The sequence below is a fragment of the Mauremys reevesii genome, linkage group 9 (assembly GCF_016161935.1).
Source record: "Mauremys reevesii isolate NIE-2019 linkage group 9, ASM1616193v1, whole genome shotgun sequence".
NCBI classification, from domain to species: domain Eukaryota; kingdom Metazoa; phylum Chordata; order Testudines; family Geoemydidae; genus Mauremys; species Mauremys reevesii.
Genome location: NC_052631.1, coordinates 14,514,153 through 14,527,057, shown reverse-complemented (window position 1 = coordinate 14,527,057; position 12,905 = coordinate 14,514,153). Strand labels below are relative to the sequence as shown.

Here is a 12,905-nt window from a genome sequence, read left to right as displayed (position 1 = left end):
TCTAAGATCGATAAATGGATAGATACATTCGAAGGGTGGGATTTCCTAAGCAAGTTAACCTCCTTCAACTACTCATTTAAGCTATGTTTCCTCTTCAGGTTTCTATTTCTTTGTTTGACAGCTTGTATTTGTGTGTAGGTTGAAGCACTAACTACCTGAATCATATGGCATGGAGAGGTAAGCAGGCAGTTACTTCTGCCCACCTGCCATTAGTAACAGGATGGTTATCTGACCATATGGTAGCAATGAGTAGTTAATATAAGAAGGGAGACACCTAAAAAGAGTGACATGCACTTGCATATAGGAATTTCAGTCATCAGGTTATTTCTACAGACTGTTACATTTGCACATGCTGGCACCTTCTGTTGCATAGCCAGGGCTGCCCGGGGGTGGGGAGGGGCAAGTGGGGCAATATGCCCCGGGCCCCACAGAGGCCCCCACGAGAATATATATTCTATAGCAGGGGTTGGCAACCTTTCAGAAGTGGTGCGCCGAGTCTTCATTTATTCACTCTAATTTAAGGTTGTGTGTGCCAGTAATACATTTTAATGTTTGTAGGTCTCTTTCTATAAGTCTATAATATATAACTAAACTATTGTTGTATGTAAGTAAATAAGGTTTTTAAAATGTTTAAGAAGCTTCATTTAAAATTAAATTAAAATGCAGAGCCCCCCAGACTAGTGGCCAGGACCCGGGCAGTGTGAGTGCCACTGAAAATCAGCTCGCGTGCCGCCTTCGGCACCCATGCCATACGTTGCCTACCCCTGTTCTATAGTATTGCAACTTTTTTTTATGGAAGGGCCCCCAAAATTGCTTTTTCCCAGGCCCCCTGAATCCTCTTGGCGGCCCTGTGCGTAGCACATTGACCCTAATGGCTAAGTTCTTTTTTGGGCATGGGAAGACAAGGAAAGATCACCAATATGACAAGAGAAGAAAGATGTGGTGAATCATGGAGATTTATGGTAAGAAAATACGTTATATAGTGCTAGAATTTAAGACAGTTTTACGTGTGTTAAGGATTATATTCTACCTATTGCTTTGATGCCAAACTCTCCATGAATGTTGAACACATGAAATAGGGGGAGAATATGAGTCTTAGTTTACATGTTTTATTTTTTATTTATCTTTTGGAGCCAAGTATTGCTCTTCAAAATGAACCTCATCAATAGTGTATATGGAGAGATTGTAGCCAGCTTAGAGACATTAAAAATCCATAGCACGTCTTGACCCAGACTTTCACAAGTAACGATATACTGATTTCCTGGCTGAGGTGTAAAATGCATGGGAGAACATGATTGATCCATTATTGAGGTCTTGAATGTCTATTTCAATTTAAGCTTTGTACAGGCACCCAGCTTTACAGAAAAGAAGACACAGAGTTATCTGTGTGTTCAATTGCTATTCATTTGAGCTATTCCTTTTATTTGGATGTGCGATGTTGTATTTCGTTTTCTAGATCTACATATAAGAAGTTTTCTGTCAGCTCAGTTTTAATTTCTCTTTTGTTTCCCATTTATAAACCAGAACTCTCCCATTCAAGTGAATGGAGCCTCTCTTCAGTCTTCCATTCCTGCTGTGATTAAACAGCAAAATGCAAGACAAGATCTTCAACCTCTGAAGAGATGGAGGCAGTCTAGTTTTTGCACAGGAGGCTTTTGTGGCATGCAGCACATTGTTTTGCATTTCAGTGTTCAATAAAATACCAACCTTAAGAATCCTTTGCTACATAAATTGTTGTAAATGATTATGTGTTTGCAGGATTAATATTAACTCCATTTCACTTTTTCCACTTAAATCTCAACATCCGCTCCCAGTTATTTATTCAGCTTCATATTTTCTCCCACTTACTCTGATTGAGACTCACTGAATCATAAATTCTTTAAATGTTATTACCACTAATAGGTTAAGTTTTGGATACATTAAACATTGGATAAAATGCAGCCAAGAGGAATTTTACATAAGAATGGCCATACTGTGTAAGACCAATGATCCATCTAGCCCAGCATCTATCTTCCTACAGTGGCTAGTGCCAGATGCTTCAGAAGGAATGAACAAAACAGCCACCCCATGTTGTCCAATCCCAGCTTCTGGCAGTGGGAGGTTTAGGGACACCTGGAGCATGGGGTTGCGTCCCTGGAGCATCTTGGTTAATGGCTATTGATGGACCTATCCTCTGTGAACGTATTTAATTCTTTTTTGAACCCAGTTATACTTTTGGTATTTGCAACATCCCCTGGTAATGAGTTCCATAGGTTGACTGTGTGTTGTGTGAAAAATACTTCCTTATGTTTGTTTTAACCCCGCTGCCTATTAATTTCATTGAGTGACCTCTGGTCTTGTATTATGTGAAGGGATAAGTAACACTTTTTCGCCACACCATTCATATCATTTTATCACATCTCCCCTTAGTCGTGTCTTTTCCAAGATGACCAGTCCAAATCTTTTTAAATCTCTCCTCATATAGAAGCTGTTCCATACCTTAATCATTTTTGTTGCCCTTATCTGTACTCTTTCCAGTTCTAATATATCTTTTTTGAGATGGGGCAACCAGAACTGCACAGTCATCAAGGCACCATGGATTTATTTAGTGGCATTATGATATTTTCTGTCTTATTATCTATCCCTTTCCTACTAGTTCCTAACATTCTGTTAGCTTTTTTGACTGCCGCTGCACATTGAGCAGATGTTTGCAAAGAACTCTCCACAATGACTCCAAGATCTCTTTGCTGAGTGGTAACACCTAATTTAGACCATCGTTTTATATGTATAATTGGGATTATATTTTCCAGTGTGCATTACTTTGCACTTATCAACATTGAATTTCATCTGCCATTTTGTTGCTGAGCAAACCAGTTTGCTTATCAGTCAGCTTCGGATTTGACTATTTTGAGTAATTTAGTATCATCTACCTCATTGTTCATCCCCTTTTCCAGAACATTAATGAATATGTTGAACAGCTGAGGTCCTGGTTCCTGCTAGTTATCTCTTTCCATTGTGAAAACTGACCATTTATTCCTACCCTTTGTTTACTATCTTTTAACGTATTACTGATCCATGAGAGGACCTTCCATCTTATCCCATGACTGCTTACTTTTGCTTAAAAGCCTCTCATGTGGGATCTTTCTGACCTTCCAAGTGTAGTATGTCAACTGGATCACCCTTGTCCACATGCTTTGTATACTGTGTTTTCTCACTCTCAGGATGTCATACATATTTCAAGAAACAGTTTATCTCTGGCCCTTTGCTTCTTTTTTGGAGATCGTCAGATTTTATTTCTGACCATGACTCATAAAGCTTGGAAAAGTGATTTCACCTGTCATCTATAAAAACCAATGTATTTTGCTCACATATGCTAGTGTTTGGTGACTATCATTAAAGAGGAAATGAATCTCTCTGTCGAAAAGTAACTGTTAGCTTTGAACAATCCATAAACTCCCAACACTTTGTGTATGGTGTTCTAATAAACATCTTATCCTTAATATATATATAAAAAGGCTAGGGCCATTTATGGACTACTGCTACTACTGTAAAATTGTATAATTATAGGCCATAGCTCTTAAGGGAAATATGAAGAAAGCAATTGAAAAATAAGTTGCATCGAAACAAAACTTGTAACTAGTTTCGTATTATTCTAAAATTGCCTTCCAATAACATGATTTTGCAGGTTTTCTCCATTTGTTGGCCAAATATTGCCCTCAGACCTGTGAGTGGAATGCATCATATGGCAGAATTTGGCCCCAAATTTGTATTTATATTGTTATGCTGATAAAGCATAACTTTAATGTTGTTCATATTATTTACTGAATCACCAAAATGTTCAGAGCGTTTTTCCTCCTGAGATGGACTAATTGCTTGAATTCTTTCCTGCCTTTGTTTTTGTCTTTGTGTGTTCACTATATGTTCACAAGTACTGAATATGGAGAATTGCCATATTTGAGCATCTATTATACAATCCTCTCTGCTCCACATTCTGGCTTCTTTGACTGCTTATGACATACTAAGATCTTTCCCTAAAATTAGTTTGGCTGTTTCCTGAAAGGACTCAGATTTAATAGTTTGCTTTAAAGGTCTGATGCCAAATCCTTGCAGAACCAAAACTCTCCAGAACTTCATTGGAACTTGTAGCTATGTATGTAATGCAGGATCAGGCAGTTGGTTTCATAAAATGCCTATACCACTATTTAAGATGATGAAGTAGTAAATTGAGTATTTAAAATCTAAATCTCTCACAAATGATGTTCTGTCAAGGATAGCATAATGCTATTTATGAATGTTGTTGCTAAGAAAAAAAATCTTTGGCACATGAATGTCCGTTGATTTTTAAATTTGATTGTGAATTTTAATTTGTTTTGCAGGTATACAAGGGAGATGAGACAACATTCCAAATCTCAGGCCTTCAGACCAACACAGACTACCGATTCCGTGTCTGCGTATGTCGCCGATGCTTGGATACCTCACAGGAACTTAGTGGACCTTTCAGCCCGTCTGTTGCCTTTATGCTCCAACGAAGGGAGATCATGCTTACAGGGGAATTGGGACGCATAGATGATCCTAAGATAAAGAGCATGATGCCTACTGATGAACAGTTTGCAGCCCTCATTGTTATTGGCTTTGCAACTTTGTCAATTTTATTTGCCTTTATACTACAATACTTCTTTATGAAGTAGAGAATCCAGTGAAAGTTTGAGGTATAAATTTAACTAATGCTACGCATTATAATCCACACATTTATTCAGATATTTCTTGAAATCTTTTTGTTCTACCATACATTTTATATACTTCTCTTATTATTACAGTTCTAGCTAGGAAAAAGATAAATCCGTGTTTTGGTGCACCTTTTTGAAATTCAAAACTAGGAAGAGGTCAAACTGGAGAAATAAGCAACCCAGATACCAAAAGCAAGATTTTTTTCCTTCAAAGTTTCGGAATTGCAATCAATTTGCCTTTATGGATTTTTTTTTTGTTTGGTTGGTTTGGTTTTGATTTTTTTTCCCCACTGAAGTCCTTATAGTCTTTCATATATGTTACAATTTAGTAAATTATAATCCTCAGTCACTTATTTTGTCTCTTCTGTATCTGTAAACATTAATCACAAGTGTGTATAGTAATAAGTCTAGAATGCAGTGTTAGTCAACAGTACCAGTCCTTCACCGACCAGTATTACCAATGTTACCTATGATTTATTCACTACAATACATTTGTCCCAGTTTTTTTCAAGATAAAATGTACACTCAATTATTTTAACTGCTTAGTGCATTTAAATCAAAACAATGTACTGCCATCTAAACCTTTTTAATTATCTGTTATTTCTATGGTTACAACACTATGAACGGCCTGTATAAGAAATCAGATAATCAAACTGCATATAAATTATGAAGCATTATAGATTTTTTTTTTAAGCATTTTGATTCGTAGCAGTAACTTTAAGTAAGAGGGCATTGTGCAATAGTTAGTTATTCCCATGTTCAGCTGTTGGAAAGCTGCTTTAACTTTTGTTTGTTGTTGTGTGTGTATATATAACTACTTTTAATCAATAGATTTATTATATTCTATTTTGTTCAGCCTGATTTATAAGATTAGAGCTGGTGACAGCTTACTGCCTCTACTGATTATGTAAGATTTACACTCAATGTAAACAACTTTACAGTCAATCAGTCACTTTTGGAGGACGATCCATTTTATAGACCCGTCTTGGGGGGTATCAAAAATGAGGTCAGTTAATTTAAGTACCTTAAATTGGTGCCTACATTATTCTTATCACAGAGTCAATCAAAATATTTGATACATTGCAAAAGCCAGAGTAGTTATCCGAATGTATCATTTCTCTTCTTACAGCAGTGACCCACACATACATGTGTTAATCCATCAAAATACTAGATTTTTAACTCCCGAATCATTGGATTATTTATATTGAAGTCAACAACGTGTGAGTACCTCAGGGACAGTAATGAGCTGGAGGTGCAAATCAATTCCAAAAGGGTGCAACAGATACACAATGTATATCCCTTCCTCTTGTTTTTGTATATTTTTGCTACTTGGTTTTGCTTTTGTCATAGCTGTTTTGTGCTCTCTCTACATTGTCTAAGATGCAGTGTCCTATATTAGCATAATATTCCCTTAACCAAAGTAATGGGGAAGCCAACATTATTTTTGTTTTAGGTTTATTTATACAATATACTGCATCCAGTACTTTAAATGCCAATTACAGTGCAATCTTTTATTTATTGTAAAAAAAAAATAAAAAATAAAGAAGTGTACTTATGTACTAATTTTTTTTCCCCCTTGTAGCATGTTACGTTTTGTCTGTTTTATACTGTTGTACTTTAGGTCAACTTTTTACCTGGCAGCATTCCTAGTATTATTAACCTTCTTACATTTTCATGTGTTTTTAAAGATGGGAGCATCTAGTGCATTAAATGCCAAAAAACAAAAAGGTTATCAGTGATTGAAACGTTTACATGTATCCAAAAAACATAATCATCTCTTGAAAGAAAGTGCTAAGATTAATGAATTATTCCATGTGCCTCTCTAGATGTAGCAAATATTACAAATGTTCTGTATTTTGTTATTGACTATAATTAGTTTAATTTAGCCTTGCAAACAGATGGCATTGAGCTAAATATAAGGTTTTGTTTCTGCCAAAGTCATGGCTTGTCAAATTTATTTACATTTTATTTAAATTTATTTGTGATATGAAACTTTGTGATCTTGCATCTATTTTGTGAGCAAAGCATACACAGCTGTCTTCATTGCGGGGGGGGAGATATATTTTTTAAAACGGTGAAAAGTCATCTGTAGTTTGAAAACCCACAGATTTGAATAGATTCCCTTTTTGAATTTTTGGAATACTGTTTTCGCAGTGCTGCTACAAAATCTAAGCCTGGTGTGTTTTTTCAAAAAATACTGTAATAAATAAAACTTGCTTTAGATCATTTGTTCTCTTCTGCAAGTTTGAAAGTATGGAGTAGTTTTAAAAGCAGTGAGCAAAGGTGTGGAGAACAGAAATCTGTAACACTTTAAGTATTTCTAATTCATTTGGTATCCATTATAATCACACTAATCAAAGAGCCCAATCCAACTCCTATTGAAGTTAATGGAAAAAGTCTTCTATGCAAGTTGGATCAGGCCCATATTAAGTTAATTTGACATCAGTATTTACTTTGTATATACTGCCATTATAATTCATTATAATCCTAGTAATACCATTATAATCCATTTTAATGTAACCATAAAGTGTTACAGATTTTAAACCATTCCCATTTCTACTTCCATTATCAATGATTACAACAATTTACTGATGCTTTGTAGTTCCCTGTACATCTTTATATCCTTTCCCTGGCCCAATAAATATCAGTCATGTGAACCAAACCCAAAAACCCCTGTGCGCTCCAAGAAATTGTAAAAAATAAATTAAAAAAAGGAAAAAATAAGTATTTAAAATATATTAAAAATTGAAAGAAACATTTTTATATTATCTGCCTTTTTCTTTATGAACTTGATATGTTGTAGTTTTCTAATCCTGTTTTGTTGGCTACAGTAGTTCAGTATTCCATGTCACAATTGAAAAGTGCCCTAACTGAATGTGTATGAACATTATCCTTGCACAATTCTTTAAATTGAAAAAAATAAAAATGTTTTTACCTCACTACGGGAACATACATTCCAAGCTTTTCAACTTTAAGAGAAAAATAATCATGTTTTCTTGTATTGTAAATTTTAGACTATTTCATATGCATTGTATTAAAACTGCCATATCTATTTTAATGTATAGATTTTGCAGATACTACGCTATGTATGTAAGACTTAACTGTATCTGTAGTGTATATGTAATATATTTATGCCCAATAAATGTTTTAATTCTTTCTGATATTAACAATGGTTATTTTTAACTGAGTACTTTGTCCTTTACATCCTTATAGGCATTAGTCTGTATCCTGCCAGTGGAGTTACAGCAGCCTAAAACTGGAGACACAGCTGTGAATCAAGCCCAGTATGTTGCTAAGTTGGAATCTTAAAGATTTTTAAAAGGGTTCATGTTTCCTTTTCCTGTTCAGGGTGATTATCTGCCTGTCTTTGTCATTATATTGGGACCATCTTTTCAGACTATAAAGAGAATGCTTTGTAAGTGCTTGTTAAAGTCCATTAATTTTCTATAGCTTTCTTAATGGATGCTGTAGTCCCACAAGGTCACTAAATACTGCCTTGAAAATTAAGCCTCACTAAACTAGGGATGAGCAAACTGGCCAAACTCCTGGTGTTTGGTGGTGGTTGTTTTTTCAACCAAAGTTCCATCTCCTTTTCTATCCCAGATACTGCTCTTCTCCACAGAAGAGTTGAACCTTCCTGAAGGGGCTTGGCTACACTTGAGAGTTACAGCGCTGGGGGTGGCTTTACAGCGCTGTAACTTACTCCCCATCCACACTGGCAAGGTACATACAGCGCTGTATCTCCCTGGCTACAGCGCTGGCTGTACTCCACCTCGACGAGAGGAATAAAGAGAACAGCGCTGCTCTTGCAGCGCTGGGGTGCCAGTGTAAACAGGGATTAATCTTACTACACTGTAACTGACCTCCGGAACCTTCCCATAATGCTTTTTAAGTAAAGATAACACTCTTTGTTTTGTTGTGATGCCTCTCTTTGTTTTGTTGTGAACTCGGGGCTCCCGGAGCTGCTTATCTAAAAAACAAACACAGCTACTGTTTGCTCGAGCAGAGGCAGGCAGGGGGATCCCAGTGTTTGCTTGAGGAGAGAAGCAGCCCGGAGTGGGGGGAAGGGGGGAGTCCGTTTTGGAGCAGCTGCTTATCTGGTCTGAAGGCTATTTGCATTTAGTGAATGAGAGAGGGGTGGGGGAAGGGGTCGAAACTTTTTAAATGATTGAAGGTTGGTGCTGTGTATCTTCCAGTCCTTAGAACTTGCAAGGCAGGGAGCTCACACAGTGTCAGCTCCAAAAATCCACTCGTTCTGTCTCCCCCACGCTCCCTGTCACACTCCACCCCACCCCCCTCTTTTGAAAAGCACGTTGCAGCCACTTGAACACTGGGATAGCTGCCCATAATGCACCACTCCCAACTCCGCTGCAAATGTGGCCACACTGCTGCGTTTTCCCTACACAGCTGTACGAAGACAGCTTTAACTCCCAGCGCTGTACAGCTACAAGTGTAGCCAAACCCTGAGACATTACCCTATCTGCTGAAATGGTCTGGTCACAGGAGAAAATAATCACTGACTGCTGTAGCCTCTTGTGTGGCTGGGTAAATAGAAGAGACGCCTCCACCAGAGCATGGCTTAGGTCTTGCACACCTACAGGACTCAGGGTCATCTTCTCTTTTTTAAGGCTGATTGGAGGAACATTGCAGGTTCCTAGTCTATCCATTGAAAAGTTTCATCCACTTCCAAGTAGGGTTACATTCTGCATCACAAGTCTTGTGGCTGCTAGGACCCCAATCCAAAACCCATTGGCCTGAATGGAAAGACTCCATTGACATCAGTTGGCTTTGGTTCAGACCCTAATTGAATGGCTTTGCCAGGGATCCCAGATTTGCTTGACATGACCCTAAATAGGGATTTTGATGCAATACACTCACAACATAAAGACATAGTGGGGGGCACAGGATTTGGCTGCAGTGATCAAACCTGACCAGACAGCGTGGTTATGCCAATACAGCCTGGGCTACCATTGCAATCACAAGATAGCATCCCTATGGTATCCATGTGGATGGTGAGGAAGCTTCAGTTAATTGTTTTTTAGGAGATGTTTCTATGACTTGTCATCTTCCACGGCTCCCTAATATAATTTGGTATAGACAGCCTTCTCAGCCCAGCAAAACTCATGCCCATGTCCCCCAAGCCCTAATTTGGAGAGCTAACAAATGCAAAGGTCAATCTCCACTTCTTTTTTTTTTGTTTGTTTTCAAATGTATGTTCCAGCCTCTTTCCTTGTGAAAAGTTATGAAAATGTAACCAGTGCAAACTGATCACTAAGGTGGGAGCGTAAACATAGACCTCATCAAAAGGTTACCAGTGAAAAATGGGGTTTTGTCAACAATATGCTTTTGCAGGAAAATGTTATATTTTGTTAAATTCTTCTATGGGAGTTTTGAAACAACATGAAAATTTGTTTCATTCTGAAATTTTTGCTTTTGAAAAATGAAAAAGGTTTGAAATCTTAAAATTTCATATTTCCCCCTTCTCTGCCTTTTTTCCTTTCTTTTTTGCCTCTGGCTGCAATAAAATGAATAATAGCCAATGGCAGTTGGATTTTTTCACTTTTCCTCTTTCTTATCTTTTTTCCACTCTATTTTTTTCAAAACGTCTCCACCTTTGGAAAAGTTATAGAATGGCAAAAGGAAAAATGTCACGCTAACTTTTCAAAGTTTTCTTCAACTTTTAAAGTTGCAAAGCTGGCAAAGCGTAGAAGAGTCAGAGAGTGGGAAAGAAAAGGAGAGGGAAAGAGGAAAAATGGGGGCAGAGGGATACCCTAAACATTATCCATTTCTACTGCATTAGCAGCAAAAATGGGGGGGGGGACTACCCTTTATAAATTTGGAAAACTTTTTCAAGAACCAAATTGAAATGAAAATTTCAATCTGAATCTAGATGAAAATTTCATTTTTTGTAATGTTCCTGAAAAATTTAACAAATTTCAAATATAGATTTTCCATTCACAATTTTTCATGGAGAAAAATAGATTTTTCAACCAATTCCCACTTGCCTCTGTACGCAGGTTATTGACAGTTTCCACACAGCCACCCAGGGACTGGCCTTTGGGATCCAGAAAAATATAGTCTTAAATAACTTGATTTTTGACCGGATGTAAAACGAGTTGTAGTGTTGTAGGGGAAGCTACTGCTGTAGGCAATAAGTCTGCTACAAACTCCCTACCAGGTGTCTGGCTGCACTGAGCCACTGCCTCTGTCCTTCAGCCAGCGTGTTCTGTGATCTCTGGTCACAAGGAGAGGAAGCTCCTTTTGGGAGAGCACAGTCTAGTAGACTGAGTGAAGGACCATTCCCAGCTCTGACACCATCTCCCTTTTTGGCCAGGGTCAAGTCACATAGGAGAAACATTTAAAACTTGGGCACCCAAAACTAGGCATCTCATTCAAAGGCATGGATTTAGGTACTTAACTTTATACAACACACATTTGAAAATGTAGGCCCTAACCATTCTGCATCTTTTTTCTTCGATGCAGTGGGGATAATCACATATAACAATTCAGAGGGCTGTGGCAAAATCAGGAAGTTGTTGTTTGTAAAGTGCTATGTCAGTCCTAGAATATACCAGAAAACACACAAATCCCTCCTACCTGCCCCAAGTATTCAGCCTACAAAGGGAGAAGGACAAATTAATAAACACACCTGATTCTTAAAGTTGAGCCAATGTTTCAGCATCAGTGATGCTGCTACATAAACAAAGAAGTAAAAGAACATTGGCTTGTGTGCCATAAGAAAACAGTCATCACCACACTTGTTCAGACCAGTGACTCAGTCTGGTTCAGCTGCTTGTCTGACATTGGCCAGTACCAAATGCTTCAGCGGAAATGCAAGAAACCCAATGGTAGGTAGTTATGGAATAAGTTTCCCACAAGGATAGTTTCTTCCTACCTTCCAGGAGTTAAGGCTGGTTTATTCTCTATACATAGGCTTTATATCCCTTCCAAATTCTGGCTAACTCTGATACAGATAACAAAAACATCCAGAGTCCAGTCCTTGTTTGAATCCTGCTAAACTCTTGGTATCAATAATATCATGTGGCAATGAATTCCATTGGCCATTGTGTTTTAAAGTAAAACAGTGAAGACCACCAATGGTGAAAAGTTGGTAAGAAATAAATTTTAAAATCAAATGTCTAATTGTTTATTTAAAACTTTTTTACATTACTTTAACACTCTTCTGAATCGCTTAAGAATGGGTGATATATTTTAGTAAGCTAAAAATCCTATTATGATTTGTTATTTTAAAACAAAACATTTTAAATAGAGGGAGAAGATTCAGCTAATATTTCAGTAAATGTAAACAATTTCTTTATTTGTCATAAATAATTCCCTGTAAATATTATGTTACTTTGCTTTGTCTTGATATAATTTTGCTCACCTTTTTACAGTCCAGTGAAGATATAAAGCACTAAGTAAATACTAAGTTTTATTGCTATTTATTTTGTACATTAGTGCAATTTACATTTTGCATGCACCTTCTTCAGGGAAAAGTAACTATTTTCATTTGGCCTCTCCACATTTGCTCATTAGACTGCACTTAACAAAACTGTATGTATCTACTCACATCCTTTAAAAATACCTATAGAATAATAATCTTCACTGTATTTTCTAGGAATGAAAATGATGAAACATTCTCCTCTGTAAACACACACACAGCAGTTTATTATCACGAGAGAGAGCAGAGATGATGGAAAGCATCTAAGGCTATTGTCTCCAACCAGCCCACAGGGTAAAATAGGATTTATGGATACCACTTGCTGGCTTCCCCATTGGTAATATGGTCTAGTATAATGTGTTACTGTGCTAATGGTGTCTGTGTATCATCTGTAGGTCCCTCTCACAAGTCTGAGAGTAGAGAGCTTGTGCGATAAGTAGAGATAGATCCCAGAGTTGGATTTTACTTCAGGAAATGCAAACCACACTGTAATCATTCTGCAGTCTACATTCACCTATTTAGACTTTCCGCTAAGAATTGGATTTGTGGGAATTTCCCAACAATGCATGCTGTATCAAATATGTGTATCCAAATTTGCCAATTTAGCCACTCCTGTCTAATCCCTCCTGAGCCCCCGGAAAATGTGTCATTGAACCTTCTGGCCCTCGAATCCTGCACTCCCCGCGCCATTGCACTGGCGAGATGGGAGAGCCCCTCTGCATCGCTGCTCTTATGCGGCCTGTCATCCTTGAAAGCGC

At 37.5% G+C, this 12,905-nt stretch overlaps 1 protein-coding gene across 14 annotated transcripts in view; it reads left to right on the top strand.

The window, feature by feature from the left end:
* The window catches only part of FNDC3B (fibronectin type III domain containing 3B), a 363,980-nt gene extending 351,545 nt beyond the window's left edge, over positions 1–12,435 (top strand). For 9 of the 14 annotated variants that reach the window (XM_039488527.1, XM_039488531.1, XM_039488532.1 and 6 more), the window contains one exon: positions 4,356–4,952. In XM_039488527.1, coding sequence (XP_039344461.1) covers positions 4,356–4,667 — 312 coding nt within the window. In that variant the 3' untranslated portion in view covers positions 4,668–4,952. Of the gene's footprint in view, positions 1–4,355; positions 4,953–7,919; positions 8,126–12,324 lie in introns of those variants that run through there. The other 5 variants (XR_005584676.1, XM_039488529.1, XM_039488528.1 and 2 more) reach the window with 5 other exon arrangements.
* Positions 12,436–12,905: the final 470 nt, after the last annotated feature.